We start from the raw sequence: 17517 nt of genomic DNA on the forward strand, positions 1-17517 counted from the left end.
TATAGCTCTATGACGTTATTAGTAGCTACTGCAGGAATCAAGTTTGTTTTTATATATAAATGGAGATGGTAGGTGGATGGTTAAAAATGAGTGTAGCACCAGACTCCATGAGAAACTCTGTTCTGTGTACACAGAGATATAAACCTGTCAGGTAAAAGTCCACAATCCTTATCAGTTTGTATTCTCTTTAACCCAGTTTAGAACCCTGAGCAGCCAACTCTTTGATTCAATATGTATTTGCCTATAAATCTTAAAATCATAAAAGTTTATCTGGTTAACAATGGTTTCAGTATTTTTCCACAACACAATATGACCTGGCCAAATGCCCAGCTTTACATCAAACAACCTAAAATATTTGTGATCTCCTGAAAGTTTTGAAAAGTCTCTCATGCTGAACATAGCTTTAGAAGTAAATTATATCTGCTTTTCCTTTTCCCTTTAATTCAGTTTGTGGTGTAAATGGTGCTTGAGAGATGATCAGCATATTGGTAGTTTCTGAGCAATGTATCCATTGTGAATGTGCTTGTTATCACTGCCTCAAATAAGCTAAACACAGTGAAAGCATTGTGTTGTTGAGAGGACACATACAAAGGCATGCACTCTGAACAATAGGCTACTTTATTGATGCAAACTAATAACCAGTTTTGAAAGTATTCTTTATTATTAATATGCATTTAGTATTCATCTTGCAGGGACATAAAAATAATTTTATAATGCGAAGATCAGTCATATAATCAAGAAATTTTCCACAGTCATCATATCTCACACAATGCCGTGAAAGAAGGCATGACTCGATGAAGTTACCCAATAGAAGGAGGAGTGGGCAGGACTGACTAAACACACATCTTTATAATTGCCTGCCTTCTACATCCTGTCGCGAGCAGCACGTAGTCAATTGTCACCCTCAAAATCTGCAAAAACTTTAAAGTTTTGTTGGACTTTCTTGTTTTTATTCTTGGGACAATCAACCGGTAAGTCATAAAAAGAGATATATCATTTTTTTATGTTACAATATTGTCTGTTTCTTTATCTAATAAAACCGCAGACCGTGTATAAAACATCTCGGACATGATATCGAACAAGATATGTATTTATCAGCTTTGAAGAAAAGGTACCCAGTTTTAACAGTATCAATAACAGCAACAATAAACAGTAAAAAGTAAACATATGCTATTATTGTACAGCGAAACCGCTATCATTTTTTTGTTTTGCTGTGTTTATCATTCCGCGCGTGCGTGTGATTGGCTGCACGTGCAAATGTCAACAAAGTAGCAGCTAGTGTGAGTTCGAGTGGTAAAATGAATATGAGCTGTACGATATCTACTAACAGTAGTTCACTGCACATTTTGTATGTCTTTCGGTTTAATATCTGTCAAACTAAACTTAAGTTTATGGAGCTTTCTCCTAATGACCTGAATCAGGTGCTATACATGCAAAATAACCACCTGTACCTGTAGGTTACTGAGACCAGACCAGAGTCAACCATTTATCTAGCTTTAAGGGTTACATTTTATTTCACCTGACCTATCTGAACATATCATTTGCATGATCAGACACAATATGCTGATTTGTGAAATACTATTAATCAAAGCAGATCGTAAAGATTCAATAGACTAGGCCTACTTTGTTGCCATATACGCTTTGAATTTTTCTTAGGAACTGAACATATTAAATATTAAATTTGGAATATATCAAATATATAAATGCATGGATTTAACAAAAATGTGGAAGTATATACAATAATATTTAATTAGTTAAATATTTAATGAAGGATTTAAACACTCATAATTTGTCATCTGCATTTAACCCATCCAAGTCCACCTCCTCACACATTAGGAGCAATGAGTAGGGTACACACACACACACACACACACACACACACACACACACACACACACACACACACACACACACACACACATACACACACAAGAAACCATGGATGCACACACCCAGAGCAGTGGGCAGCAATTTTCTGTGGCGCCTGTGGAGTGATTGGGGTTAGGGTTGTTCAAGGGCACCTCAGTCGTGGGCATTGAGCGAGGAAGAGAGTGCTGTCCCACCTACATTTTCCCCACCAGTATTGAGAATCGAGTCCTACTCTCTACCCATTAGGCCACAACTGCCCCTTAAAATAATTATTTGCACAAAAGTAAAGCAGCATCAGAGCCACCTCTGATACTAGGGCCTGAGGTGCATCAGAGCTGTGTTTTTTTTTAAAGAATGCTTTATGTAGCCTCTTCAGAGCAGGCTGTATATAGACATCTTTACTGATTTTAAAAATGACATGAAGGAAATTGTATAAAATATGTATATCGATTATAAAGTTATGCATACATGGCTGTAAAGAGCAGAGATTATTGTCTGTTAGTGTTATAGGTCAAAAAGTATTATTGCTTTTGTAAGAATGCAGCACCCCTGCAGTCATCGATCTAATGTGCATTAAAATCTCACAATATAAGAATAGAGGTGTACTCAACGCATGTTTAATTTCAATTTTAATACCAGGCTTCCAGATTTAGATCAATTGTGGATTTCAAGATTCCCAAAGATTAGGGAAGCAGTCATTGTTTCTGCAGATGGGCTTAACTGATGATTCTGAAACTGTGATTATAGTTACATTTTCAGACACAGTTAATTAAAATTTGGAAATCACTGAAAAAAGAAGAAATGGTTATGGGAAGTGAAAGAAGCATTTTCCTCTCCTCTGTATGAAATACTGGTACTGTATGTTTCAACATAAAAATAGTTACTGATTTTGATGCAATATAGCAACCAAAGTTAATGAGAACAAACATTTGCACATGTTCATACAAATATACAATGTATCCGTTATCAGTTCCAATATTTAATTTAAGATATTAGTAAGTCATGTTTACCATTGTAAACAAATGGAAACCTGGTCTGGAGAGATGGACAGGTGAATTAGGATGTTTTGAAGTATAGTGAGTGTTTTAGGGTATGGGAAGGGCAGGATCTGTCCTTATGTTACTGCAGTTTATATCCTGCTGAGACATTACTGCCACTGCCAGCCACTCCCAGGTAAAAGATTAGTAAAGAGAGGCCATAAGGGCAGGTGACTGAAAAACAAGCCGGTGACCTACTTGCCAGCGGACCGTTACTTGTTGACTTGTATTTGATTTTTATTCTATATTTAAAAATAAAAAACATCTCATATTAAGCTGATTTCTTCTAGCTTGGTTAGTATTCACAAGTAATTTCAGTTCTTACATAATTCTAGTCAGGAATGTGTGTAGGGGGCTTCTGTAGAAACCTCAGAAACCTAGATTGGACTGCACAATCATGCTTTTTGAACCACAGAAATTCCTCTTGATCAACAGCTTGGCTTGGTTCCTAGAGCTCGTCTGTGAATTAGAAAATCAATTGGTGCCTTTTTTATAGGGGCTTGGTACAGGAACTCTCCTTGAACCTGTGGGATGATAAGACACAAAGGCTTTCATGGCGGTTTTGGAGCAGAGCTGGAAAAAATGGCTAGTGTTTAAGGGGTGGTGGGACTGCAGGAGCCATGGAAGCAGCTGTGTCTGTGGCTTCCTGTGTGTAGCGTCCAGACCCGCTACAGAGGAAAAGCCTGACGTGACCTTTAGAAACCTCAGGCAGACAAAGAGCCTGTTCAAGTTCTCGTTCAATTTGCATGGGCATCAACATGAGCGTCTTTTAGAAAAGCATGATCTGCATCATGAAAAAACAATTGGGCTATTTGTAAAAGCTAAGGATATAATAATTATCATCACACACAAAGAAATTTTTGCGAAATGTGTATGTTTTGCTGTAGTTAAACTCCAAAATTGCAAAACCTGGATCTAAAACTGCAAATACAGTGATCGCGTGCGTTTATATACACTATGTAATGCTACAGGAGTGGGATCAAATAAATTTACCCCTGATTACAGTTGGAAAAATAATGTTATGAAATTGTTTTTAATATGAAATTATACTGAACATAACATGATGAACAAATATATTGTATAATTTATTATATTTAGCATTTTGTATTCTTTATTCATCTTTATAATACATTAAATGCACATTTCTTATTTTTTTTATTCACGTAATATTCTTGATAGTCTATTATTATTCTTGTTGCACTGGAATAAGAAACTAGGGAGGAGCTTTTCACTGCCCTTCATTACATATATGTACAGTATGTGACGCATAAAATATCCTTGAACCTTGAAAACATGAAACTGTAAATTAAGAAATAAATACTTTGTCATGACAGTGACAATGTTTAAGGCTTTTAAGCAGAACAAAAGAGCAATTTAGCACATCTTATTTCCTTGATTCCATTTAGGAGATCCACTCATAAAGTTGTTGAATTACAAAGATGAATTACACCAAAACAAAAACATGGAACTTACTCCAAAACAATGGAGGAAGTTAGCGGTAAATTATTTGAAGTGTTATTATTTGTTGTGTTAATGTCAGCTTTGTCCTACCTCTAGGTGTCCTCATTGAGAATGGATGATATCCAGGTCATTGAGTCAAAGCCTCTGCTTGTGGACAGGGATTTGCAAGTATGGGAAACACCGTTGTCTTGGTCTAGATTTGTAATGAATGTACATATTTATGCATACGAAAGTAGTGAACACGTATAGTATTAACTTTCACTGTTTCTCTCTTCTAGGGGTTAAGGGAGGCTGTCCAGCAGCTGGTGATTAAGGCAAGCATTTCATTATTGGATTTTATTTGAATGTTTTTTTGATTCTGTAATTTTGCTAACTAACTAAGGCTATACACACACACACACACACACACACACACACTGACTATTCCATAGCCTAGGTCCAGCAACTGCAAATGCACGGTCACTTCTCAACTTCAACCTTGATCTTGGAAAGGAAAGAGTATTATTGTTTGAGGACCCCAAGTATCTGACCGGCAAATTCAAGTTTAAAAGTTCAGAAACATAAGATGATGCCAGACCATTCAATTCAACTTTTTAACGCACTGGCATTAAAATTGGAGTAATATGTTCTCGTTTACAAACCCTAGTAAAAAATCTGGCTGCAGCATTTTGAACCATTTAAAACCGTAACAGATGACTGGGATAATCCAACATATAAGGAAGTACAATAATCCAAACGAGATGAGACGGAAGTATGTATAACTCTTTCGAGACCTTTAAACTATAGGAAGGACTTTACTCTGGACAGAAGTTTTAACTGAAAAGTTTTTGCCAGTCATGACACCATTGCATTACAGCAATTCTGAGACGCATCCAACTGGCCTTGCGTGCTGATCCTCACACAGATTAAAGTCCTGAAGTTTGGGTCATGTGTTCAATAAGAGTGTTCAGCTTCTATGACGTGGGATACACCAGCCATCTGCCTGAGCCGCTCACGTAGGCCTCGTCCCGTTTAAAGAGATTAGTGCCAATAGGGAGACAACATATGTTTGTGTTCAGTCACTATACAAAGCCAAGATGTTTATGTCCTTGTCAGTGTTAAGGATGTTAGATGTTGCAGCTTGTGCTTCAATTTGAGGCAGCTCAAACTAGTTTCTACAGCGTCAGCCAGTTGATCTTTGACCGGAGACCTGCACTCAAAGACTTTTCTCAATGACTCTTGCAGTGCATGGCGGTTATTTGGTATTGTTTGTCACTAGTGTTAAATTAACTTTGAGAAAGTTAAATTGAAAGTTAAAGTTCAATCCGTTGGAGATGGTTTATGATTTGTTGGTTTAGTGGTTATGCAGCTTCTATTTTGAAACATGGGAAAACGTAAAGAAATACAGAATCTCATTGGAAATGTTATTTTAGTCATTTTATTTTGTGGTTTTATTTAGTCACAGTATTTTGTGGTCTTTCAAATGTACTTTTTTTAGACTGAAAAAATGCTGATTTACTTGAAGACAACAATTATTCAATGTGAACCGCCACCCCAATCATCACATTATAGTTTGGCTGCACATGCCCAAGTTTCCGATGGCCTAGAGTTGGCTACTCCAAGCACCTGACACAGGCTGATCCAATTTACGGATGTCGTTAACTAGAATTAACTTGTTTTGATCTTGGTGCAAAGCATGCTGGGAGCATGGGGACTTATGTCGAGCGACAGCAACAGGGGTATAAAACCCTGCGCACAGATGAATATTAACAAAGTGCCACAGGAGCTTACTTGCAATCGGATCTTATATTCATTCACATCACTTCTACTAATTACTGATTTACTAATAGTAATTTACTAAGCTGGCAGCCATGGTTCTGGAAGACTCTGAAATGGAATTAGTATTCGAGATTGAAGTCGCTGTGAGTAGAAGCCTTCATCTTGCTTTTTGCTCATATTTTACATTTTAGATTTCATTTTGACAGAAAGGAACAGTTATAATTGGGGTTTGATGCTTTGTGAAATCAGACGGTTAGTTTTCATGGACTGTGAGCTTTAGATTTATAACCAAAGTGCATAGAGCGTTAAAATGTTTGCAGTTGGTCTGTGGTTCATTTTCAGACAGGTTTCAACTTGTGCTTGCCCTTAAATGTTACATTAAATTGCATGGCTGGCTACTCTGTTAAAACAGTCACAAAACTGAAGGGTATTAATTACACAGAATTGTGTAGAATTGGAGTAAATTGTATTGCAGATCAGATTAATGGTGTTTATGATGGCTCAGCAGATGCTGATAAGCATTGTCTTGTCATGTAGGAACATGATGTGGAGACTCCATTTGGCAGAATCCACTGTACCATGAAAGGAGTTCCTAAGGGTGACCGGCCCGTCATTCTCACCTTCCATGATATTGGACTGAACCGTAAGCTGTTCTACATCTTAAACTGTATCTCCAATCATAAAACTGTTGAAAAATCCCTTAAATCTTTTTAAGGGATTTTTGTTTTTGTTTTGCTTTACAAGACATGATAATCAAGAGGTTCTTCGTAAGTATAAAGGTTTTAATGTATATATTATGCTTCTCCGGTAGACAAAAGCTGCTTTGAACCTTTGTTCAGCCATGAGGACATGCAAGAGATCATGCAGCACTTTGCTGTGTGTCATGTAGATGCACCAGGGCAGCAAGAGGGAGCTAGCAGCTTCTCCACTGGGTGAGTTATGATATATTTAGATGGACAAGTGGATATCTATAAATTAATGCAGAAATATAATCATTAACTTTTGTGTATATTTATAGATATGAGTACCCTTCCATGGACCAACTGTCTGAGACTCTTCCATCAATCCTTAAACATTTTGGGTGAGGTGTTTATTTTATTATTTAACAGCTTAAGGTAGATTTCAGAATTTTTTTAATCCTAAACTGATTTTCTTAAATCCCACAGACTGAAGAGTGTGATTGGCTTGGCTGTTGGAGCAGGTGCTTATATCCTTGCTAAGTTTGCTGTGAGTTTGATTTCTTTTTTGATTTATTAAGTGATTTCAAGTTTTAATTAAACCAGGATAAAGAGAGGTTCTTTTCCTGTGGATTTTGGCATTCATTTGGCTAGTTTAGCTGATTTAGGAATGTCCCAAAAATACAGCTTGACTTGCGGTTTCTTTATTATTAAATAAGCGTTTAAATGTGTTTTGATGAAATACTGTTTTCTTTTTCAGTTGGATTACCCTGATATGGTGGAAGGCCTTGTGCTAATAAACATCAACCCATGTGCTGAAGGCTGGATGGACTGGGCAGCACATAAAGTGAGTGCCAACCACAAAAATTTATAATTTATATAGCGTTTCAAGCTTTTGTGTCTGTCACGGGCTCATTATTCACATATCTTACAGATCTCTGGTTGGACTCATGCCATGCCTGACATGCTCATCTCTCACCTGTTCGGAAAGGTAGGTCAAGTTTAATGTCCGAACCAATTTAGATTTTTTTTTTAATTCATGAATTTATATTAACATGAATGGGTTTATTATTGTTATTTCTCCAGGAGGAAATCCAACAGAACCATGATCTCATTGGCAGGTACCGTCACCACATTGTGAATGACATGAACCAGTTCAATCTGGAACTCTTTGTCAAGTCCTACAACAGGTAAGCATAATACTAAAACGTCTTGCTAAATAGCAATGTCCGTTGAGATAACATTTAATCAATGTTTTCATCCACTTCACAGCCGCAGAGACCTGGAAATCGAGAGGCCTGTACCCGGTGGCCACATCAATGTCAGAACTCTAAAGTAAGTCTGAAACTCTTTAAAAAACGTTTAGAGAATGTAGGATGGATTTCCTTTAGTCATGACTTTGTCACACTGTTTTTAGATGTACTGCACTCCTGGTGGTTGGAGACAGTTCCCCTGCAGTGGATGCTGTGGTAGGTTTAAATTGAATCCAGGATTACTTCACTTTATTATATTTATCATACTTGTAAGTTTAAAATTATTATTCTTTTTTTTTCATTAAAAACTGACTTTTAAAAAATGTATTTAAACCTGCCCACTGTTGCTCCACACTTCATATCTGTTGCATGTATATTTAGTAGTTTAAAATGTCATTTTTCTGTACAGGTTGAGTGCAACACAAAGCTGGACCCGACCAAAGCCACACTGCTTAAGGTGAGTGGCCTCCAGTGAAGCTGGCAGGTATTTATAGCCCACATGGAAAAGTCGGTGCTGATAAGATTCCGATAGCTCAGCATTATCTAGTGACTAATTTACCTAGGTAGAGCAGAAGCGGTCTACACTGGCCAGCTTCGGGGGTGATTTTTACCTTGGCTGACCTAATTTTCCACAGCCCACCCTCAGGTAGACTAAGAATTAGGTTTATGGCGTCCCAAATGGCCTATTTATCACCGATAAGTGCTGAGACCAGTGGTGTTAATGGACCACTAGGTGTTTTAGACACCTGGATGAATGGCAGAAACAGAAATGAGAAACAAGCAGTGACGCATTTGTGTTTTCCCTGCCTTTTAACCAACACTTCATGTGCCTCTTCTTTCTTCAGATGGCGGACTGTGGAGGCTTGCCCCAGGTCGACCAGGTGTGTATTTATAAAGTTTATGATCATTTAGATTAATTTACAAGTTTGCTCAAGGTACAGGATGATCATTAGGGATGAAGCGCGCACTAATCTCATTACGGCCGGCAATGGCACAGTTCTAATTCTCAGATTGCCACCTGCTGTTACCAGCTGTTAGAAACCATCCTGTTTCTCAACATGTACTTAGTGAAATCTGTTTTCCACCTCGACCTGATTAGGTGTTTTTGTCTCCTTAGCCTGGAAAGCTAACAGAGGCTTTCAAGTACTTCATTCAGGGCATGGGTTACAGTAAGTATTGTTGTTGTCTTTTTGTTCAGTATATTCTGTATTTTACCATACAGCTGTATCTTTATAAAAAATACCCATGGTGCAGTGGCTGAACTTCTTTGTTCATGGGTGTTTCTGCAACTACGGGCACTTTTGACTATCCCAATTTAAAAAAAATCAACCTCTATGAATTTCAATTTTAACTATCACAGTCTGTAATACATATAAAAATGTACACAAAATAGAATGTAGTCGTTAAGATTTTAATCTGGAACATGTTTATTTTTTATGTATTTCGGGTCATTTTCTTAAAGTGTCCTTACCGCAACGTTACAATAACGTTAATTTTATACATTTTTCTTTAGTAATTTCTATAAAAAAATATTTAAATAGCTTTTTCAAATTTGATGCAGTTTTGTAAATACTGATATAAAAAAATAATATACAAAATAGGGAATTTCATGTTTTTTTCTATACCATGTAAAAAATGTACAGTAACCTTAGATGTCAATTGTTTCAATACACACAAAAGATAACATATTTAACTTTTTATGACAGATGTTGCAATTTCAATGAGTTAATCATCTCAGCTTAAGTGTAAAAATTTTTTTGAAAATGAAAATGTGAAAAAAATGAAAATAGAGCAGTGCTGCGGTAATGACATCATGTGTCGGTAAGGACACAATGTTAAAATCTAGGGTTAAAAAATGGCATGTTTATATATATACTATATATATACTTCAGTACTAATAATAAACAGAATATTTTTAATTTAATATACAGTAAACCTTGAATTTGTCTCTTCCGCAACACAAGGTCTTTACCGCAACACCTAAATATGCTGCGGTAAAGACATGTTGCGGAAATGACATTTTTGCCAATATTTTAGCTAATTGGCAGCTAGCAAGGCCTACCAAATTAGTTTTGACTCTTAGCATCTTAATATACATGAATTCAACAGTAATACACATTTATTTTTAAAATGTAGTTCAAAATACACAATTGTTAAGCTGAATAGTAAGGACACACAATAAATACTAGAGCATGAAAGATGATGGTTACCTTTATTTTTTTGGTATCTTGTGAGTGAGGTAGTGTGGTGGCCCAGTCTGTCAGCAATGTGCTCAAGTGATAATTTCTGTTTCCATAGAAACTAGACTTGTGTTCGATAAAATTTCATAATAAAAGCTTTTTTTCATTGTTGCGGTAAGGACTCAAAAGTGTGGGACAGGCACATTTAGTTAAAAAAAATCATAAAAATGATCAGTAAATAATATAAACAATTTTAAGATGCTTTAAATGAATATGTACATTAAACAATTCCATTTGAAATAATGTCAAATTGTAATTAAATTAGCTTATTTTATGCATCTCAACGTTGAGACCACAGGTGTGGGACATTAACAAAAATGGTGTTTTGAGCTATAAATGCTTCATAATATTATATTTAATCACATTAATCAGTAATTATATTTTTTGTCAAGGTGTGTAATGGCACTGTGAATATATTTATGAAACATCAAATGACAAATTTTAACATAAATCTAAAATTTCACTGCTGGGACTTAAAAGTGCCCAGTTGCAGAAACACCCTCATGTGAAAGTCGTGTACAAATAACAATATAAATGACGGGGCTGTGCTGCACTCTAGAGGTGTGATTTAAATTTCAACCCGACTTGCTCAATTTGACCTTTTCTTAAAGTGAAATGTCTCATTTTGAAAAGTTGTCTAACAACTTTGGGATCAGTAAGTAAATTTTTTTTTTTTATTATTCACCAAGGACACTGTGAACTGATCAGAAGTGACTGACATGTATAATGTTAAAAAGTCAGAATTTCTATTTATCAAAAAAATGCACCAGTTTCTACAAAAAAATATTTTCACCATTAATAATAAATGTTTCTTGTGCAGCAAATCAGAAGGATCATGTGACACTGACTGGAGTAATGATGCTGACAATTCAGCTTTGCCATCACTGGAACAAATTACATTTTAAAATATATAAAAAAAAGAAAAGGGTTGTAATATTTCATAATGGTATTGTATTTTTGATCAAATATATGTAGCCTTAGTGAGCATAAGAGAAATCTTTCAAAAACATAAAATATACTACCGATCCCAAACTTTTGAACGGTAGTGTTTCTTTATATTAAACTTGGAGACATGTGTTTTAACATAATTCATACATCAGATTTGATAAGCAAATGCAAAAAACGTTCAAATATGTATCCTAATCGGTCTTCCTCTGCCTCTCAGTGCCCTCTGCCAGCATGACCCGCCTGGTCCGTTCCCGCACAGCATCCGGATCCAGCATCACCTCCTTTGATGGGAACCGCAGCAGGTCGCACACCAACGAGGGCAACCGCAGTCGCTCCCACACCAATGAAGGCCGCGCTCGAGCCCACACCTCCGAAAACCAACGCGGACGTTCACACACCGACAACATGGACAGTTCTGTGGACCAGGCTCCCAAGTCCACCGAAGTGTCCTGTTAGACTGGTGACCTTGTCTCCGGTCCATCTCACACATGCATTAACCTCTCTGTTCTGACTGTGCTGCACTGCCACTAACTCCCCACGCAACAAGACTGCCGCATGTTTCCCACAGGGGTCCCTCAGGCACCATTTTATTAGTCAGAGAGCATTTACGCCAAAGTGTCTTGTGTTTAAGACGATTTCCTGGGGAAAAGCTGAGGAAGGAGTGGCTAGGGTGGATGGAGGAGAGGATGATGGAGTTGGTTTTTTTTGCACCCTGCGCAATGGCTGTCTTGTTGTTGTTAGAGGCAATGCAGCACAGAGATATTGTGATGGTCATCATCAAAGTATACTGGGCACTGAGAATGGCACATGTTTGTAAATTTGTGTTGATCTCTAGTCTGCAATTTAATTTCTTCTGTCAAGTTATTACACCACACCTTTTTCATGCTAGTTTGAGTGCATAATTAATTTGTATAATCTGTATATGTTGAAATGGACCTCACTGAATGGAAAAGGGATGGGTTGACCACAGAGTAGAGATGGTGGTATTTTTTTCATGATGCTAATCTACCTTATAAAACTAAGGTATAAGCCCCTAATGTGTTGATTTTCATTTCCCTGTGTGTGTCCCAATATTTTGGGTTATATTTGTAACTCAGTAAATTATGCTCCTAAAAAAATTAATTCTAAATAATTTTTATGGATCAATTGTTTTAACATTAGTTTAAATTCAACAAAACAATGTGTAGATATAAGGATACAGGAAAATGTCTGTATATGAGTGACATTTTTTTTTTTTTTTGTATGTAATGATTTCTATGCAATCAAGCACAACAGAACAAAATGTGCCATGGAATCCTCTACTTGGACTGGATTTTTTTTCTCAAGGCGTTGAAAAAAAAGCGAAGGATCACACGGAAAGACAGATAAATAAGCAACACACCGGCTCTTACACGCACACTAAAACAAATGCTTGCAGCTTGGTAAGGCCCCTCGCTTTGTAAAGATGTAAAACAACCTGATGCACTGCATTTTTAATGGAATAACAGTTTGTATTTATTAAAAAAAGAAAATAAAAAGCTGGTTACTCAGTTTTTTTTGTCTGTTTATTTGATAACTCAGAACTGTGTCCATACATACACACAGTATAGTATATGGAAGGTCAAACTTTATAACGCATAACTTGCTCCAAGGACTATAGCATCATTTAAGAGCATACAGTAAATGTGGAAAAAAGTTATGAAATCACAAAAAGCAATATAGATTTCTTCTTTACATAGACTTTGCATAAATTAAAACCTCTACCTACAAAAGTCCTACATATCGATTACTTACATCATTTGTACAAAAGGATATATTTGTCACAATGTGACAAAAATAATAATCTTGGTTGAAATAACCTAACAGATGTGAATAATTTGGTTGCAAGAGGCCACATAGTCTTAAAATAGCATATATTAGGAAATGTCAGTTTATTTCAAATTTTCCAATAGGAAAAAAAAGTCTCATACAAGAAAGAATGATGATGGTCGATTAAATATTAACAAATTAAAGAAAAACAAATCTGTGGCTTTCACCCAAATCTTAATATTGACTTTTCTGCAATGTCTTGTACACTCAGTTTCCAATCTCACTTCTCTCATGGTATTGCTCTAGATCTGTAAATATGTCATTGGGGTTCTTACAGCTCAGGTTGCAGAAGCAGGCGTTAATCCACATGACCTGCCAGGTGAAGCTGGATCCGTTCGGGCACTGAAAGTCGACCTCCACGGTCTTCGATTTGAAGGGGATGCAGCAGCGCTCATCAGTACACACTCCACAATATTTGGGCCAATATGTTTTTGTACTAGTGCAGCCAGACATGGTGAAGTTGTGTGGCCTCTCCACCTTGTAGATATTCAAGCACTTCTTTCCAGGCTTGTGGAGAGTCAAAAAACATCATTTTATTCACTATAGTCATTCATATCGCTCTCAGTTGGAAATTTGATATTCTATATATTACAATAAATCTGATGTTTGTGCTCTTGATGTACCTTGATGTGCTTTGTGATGTCCACTTTGCAAGGCCGGATGTTGCAGAGTCTGCTCTCTTTGGCCATCTGACACTGCTTGTTGTTGTTAGTTATGCGTAAAGACACTCCACGGCCACAGGTCTTTGAACAGGGACTCCAGGAGGTTGTCTGGGTCACACAGTTCTTGTGCCAGCTGTCCTTTATACTAGACAGGGCTGTAAGAATGCAGAGAAAACAATGAATGATTTTTTTTTTATTCGTGAGATTTAAAAATGATTTATAATCTACCGTTCAAGTTTGGGGTCCGTAGGATTTTTTAAATTTATTATTTTATCAAAAGTGACAGTAAAGACATTCATAATGTTACAAAATATTTCTATTGGAAATAAATGGTGTTAACTTTCTATTCATCAAAGAATCCAGGGGAAAAAAAGTGTATCACAGACTGTTACCAGCTTTTAACATTAAGAACAATAATAGATCTCTTAAGATAGATTTCTTAAGGATCATGTGACACTGAAGACTGGAGTAATGATGCTGAAAATTCAGCTTTGCTATCACAGGAATAAATTACATTCTAAAATGTATTTTAAATATATCAAGCCTTCTTGTAGACTTTTTGTTAAAAATTGTTTTATTAAATCTTACCGACCTCAAACTTTAGAACGGTAGTGTACATTTACATTATATTTAAAATAATAATTATAATAAAAAATATATTTATAGTATATTTAACTGATCAGGACAACAAAATGTAGTCATAGAACTACATTACTATAAAAATGTCCATGACTTTTCCTGGTCTGGAAACCACAAATTATATATTGGTGTATATTTTTTGGCAACACAACACAACAAGTAAAAGAAGACAACATAAATCCCTTTATGTTATCTCTTAATTATGCAGATCAATTCTTATCTGCCCAGAATGAGTTTCCATTCAAGTACGGCAGACACCGGAGATCATACCGGCCATTGTGTGTCGTGGCGCTGTCTTGCGTCCCCTCCTGGACTCGTCACAGATCCACAGCTCACAGCAGCGGCCGGGGATTCGAACTCGCTGTGGGTTCTGGCACCAGACCCTGGGGGGCTGAGACTCATTACACAGAGACACACATCCAATCGCCCCATTTACACACAGACACTGGTATTTGCAATTGGGCTGAAAGCTCTGGCCGTTACGATAGATCACACCATTGTGCTCACAGCCAGTGCCTGGCAAATCTGGACAGTGAAAAAGAGCAAAATGAGTTAAGTCAAGTTTATCACATCGAAGGTGAATACATGTGGTGTTTTATATGGAAACGTATGCTAAAAGGTGACGAGAATGTATTCTGCTCAGCGTCCGGTTTATCTGGGTTTCGCCACCTTAATCCAAGCTTTAAATCTTCATCGTAATCTAATCTAAGAGCGGAACAGTGTTAATAAGAAGGCTGTGTTAGTACAATGACACTTACACGCACATACTCCTTTTTCGTACCTAGGCTTGTCTGCGCTGTAATCACAGTAAAGGCCACGATGATGGTCACAGTTTTCTTTCTCGTTGCAAACCTCCCCCACCTGTTTAGCACATGCTTGGCAGCAATCGCAGCCATCCGTGATCAGGCTAACTCCTGGCGGACAGGTGGGGGGAGTTTCAGGGCATTCGCAGGGCCATTGGCAGTACTGGGTGCGGTTATAGGGCTCCGGGGACACGGGCTCTGGTATGGACAGCATCTTAGAAGAATCCTGGGAAAATGCCCTGTGAATCTAGAAGACACAAGTCCCAACAGATTCCTGTTTCTGACACATTTAGGCTTTTGTTTCTCTTTCCCTCAAGTTCTCTCCTGGCTAAATACATTGTGAAAAATGGGTCGAAATGAAGCATTTAAATATTCTCACTACATGATTTAGTCTTAGGTGAAACAGATAAACATCTTCATTTGTTGTTATTTATCTCAGACATGTAAAACATTTCAGTTTAGCCTCTAAATGCAGTTTATGCTGCCATTTATAATTGTAATCTATATAGCTTCATTACTCGCCAATACATAAGAAACGACTATATCTCAGAGCAATGAACCAATTCTAATTACACTTTCCTGCATGTATCAAATTATAATAGCAATAGATTTGTTGTCAGTTTATGGATCTCATTTTGTACTGGCAAATTATTGCACCTCAGGTCAAGAAACAAATAGAATGGGTGGGTAGACAAAAATATTCATCATCTTATGGTAGCCAATGTCACTTTTTTTTTGTACCCCATCAATTATGGTAGTCAAATAAGTGTAAATAATGGAGTTTTAACGGACAGGTCATGATGATAAATGATTTTAATAGCAGGCACCTCTTGAAGTTGACTGCTTTACGCCCTCATGTTTGATTAACATGACCGACTGATATGGCAACACACACAGAGTAAACCGAACTGGTGGTTTACAGCTGTAGGGATCCTTAACCTTTGACCTCTTATAGCCTGTGTGAGATTAGCACCAGAAAGTTGCTATAGTTCATATAATTAAGGCATAAGAATGCCGTCAGTGTGGCAGTTCCAAGTATCTAAAACACAGAGGGTGGCTGTCATGTTCAAAGACAAAATGGAGCGAATTTTGCATTAAAAATGTCAAATAATTTGAACCAATAAGAGTATTTCTCTGAATACTCACTATGCATCTCTTGACAAACATGTTAGTTTCAGTCCACAGGGTGGCAGTATAGTCTCACACGTCAAGTGTCTCACACAATGTCATGTGTTGTCATTGCATTCCTTAAATGCGTGAAACATTAGGTAATTTGTTAAGAATGCCTGTCACATATTTAAAGCGTATTTACATTTTAATTATGTGGATTCTTTTTTTTTTAAATGTGATGAAAAAAATAGGGGATTAGTATTACTGATGCCAAAACTGTTACGTAATAACGTCTGATAATAAGGAAGGGGTCTCATTTTAAACACTTATTAGCGAGTAGAATATATTTGAGAATAATTTTAAGCTGCTCTAATATATTTATTTTTTATATTAATTTTATTTTACACAGAAAATAAATAATATTATAATAATTATTTTTAAATTAAATTTAATCAGGTATGTATGTAAAATCAATTGTAATGTGTAGGCAGAATCTTTCTGTTAACACAAATTCAGATATTATTCATTAATATTTTTTCCACCGAATATTTGTTTTGTCTCCAAATAACAAATGTCAGCTCCAGTGATGAAATCAACCATCTGTAGCCTACTGGGCATGCATGGATTTAACTGCATGCGTTTATTACGATATGATTTCAATGAGAGTTGAATAAATAACCCTTAAATAAATAATTATGTTTCTTACCTGTGGTACACAAGCAAGAAGACCCCACAACAGAAGCCAAGTCATCACTGATGCCGAGTGATAAATGCATTGAATCCAAGGTTAGAGGGTGCTTAAAAAATTGCCCATACGCGATCCGGATCCATTCACTTGGTGACCTGAGAGAGAGAATAGCCAAACACACACACACACACACACACACACACACACACACACACACACACACACACACACACACACACACACACACACACACACACACACACACACACACACACCGCATTGCTGCTGTTGTAAAAGTTTTCATACTCAAGATCCTTAATGACGTCAGAACCGAAATGCTCACGTGTTTGGCCAAACCAGCCTGCAAATTCTGTGAACTCATCCAAAGTGTTTCATCGCATCTTAATAACATATATATTTTTAACGTGTTAGTATGTTTATGTGTGATTATGTGAACAATATTGAATTTTGTCAATAAAGTGCTCGAGCAGCGAAATGTTGCTATAGGCTACCTCATTATTGCA

The 17517-nt window shown here is 36.7% G+C and overlaps 2 protein-coding genes across 3 annotated transcripts; one reads left to right on the forward strand and one right to left on the reverse strand.

Moving 5' to 3' along the window:
- The first annotated feature begins 809 nt into the window (after positions 1-809).
- On the forward strand, positions 810-12772 carry ndrg1a (N-myc downstream regulated 1a). Of its 2 annotated transcripts, XM_077196178.1 has the most exons (16): positions 810-971; positions 4464-4535; positions 4646-4681; positions 6663-6768; positions 6937-7057; positions 7144-7206; positions 7292-7352; positions 7563-7649; positions 7737-7793; positions 7889-7992; positions 8075-8137; positions 8220-8271; positions 8465-8512; positions 8901-8936; positions 9173-9224; positions 11461-12772. In XM_077196178.1, the coding sequence occupies exons 2-16, from the start codon at positions 4479-4481 to the stop codon at positions 11697-11699; spliced, it is 1182 nt and encodes a 393-aa protein (XP_077052293.1). In that variant the 5' UTR covers positions 810-971; positions 4464-4478; the 3' UTR covers positions 11700-12772. The 2 variants fall into 2 exon arrangements, with proteins under 2 accessions (XP_077052293.1, XP_077052294.1); XM_077196179.1 differs by lacking the exons at positions 810-971; positions 4464-4535; positions 4646-4681 and adding an exon at positions 6103-6268.
- Positions 12770-17274, reverse strand: ccn4a (cellular communication network factor 4a). The gene is made up of 5 exons (XM_077196180.1): positions 17012-17274; positions 15151-15442; positions 14663-14917; positions 13715-13908; positions 12770-13598 (listed from the first exon to the last, which is right to left on the reverse strand). Exons 1-5 carry the CDS (start codon positions 17054-17056, stop codon positions 13299-13301), a joined length of 1086 nt encoding a protein of 361 aa, XP_077052295.1. The 5' UTR covers positions 17057-17274; the 3' UTR covers positions 12770-13298.
- Between the last annotated feature and the right edge of the window lie 243 nt (positions 17275-17517).

This window comes from Siphateles boraxobius, unplaced genomic scaffold, assembly GCF_051911475.1.
Source record: "Siphateles boraxobius isolate OS27281-9 unplaced genomic scaffold, OSU_SipBor_1 35, whole genome shotgun sequence".
Lineage (NCBI taxonomy): Eukaryota > Metazoa > Chordata > Actinopteri > Cypriniformes > Leuciscidae > Siphateles > Siphateles boraxobius.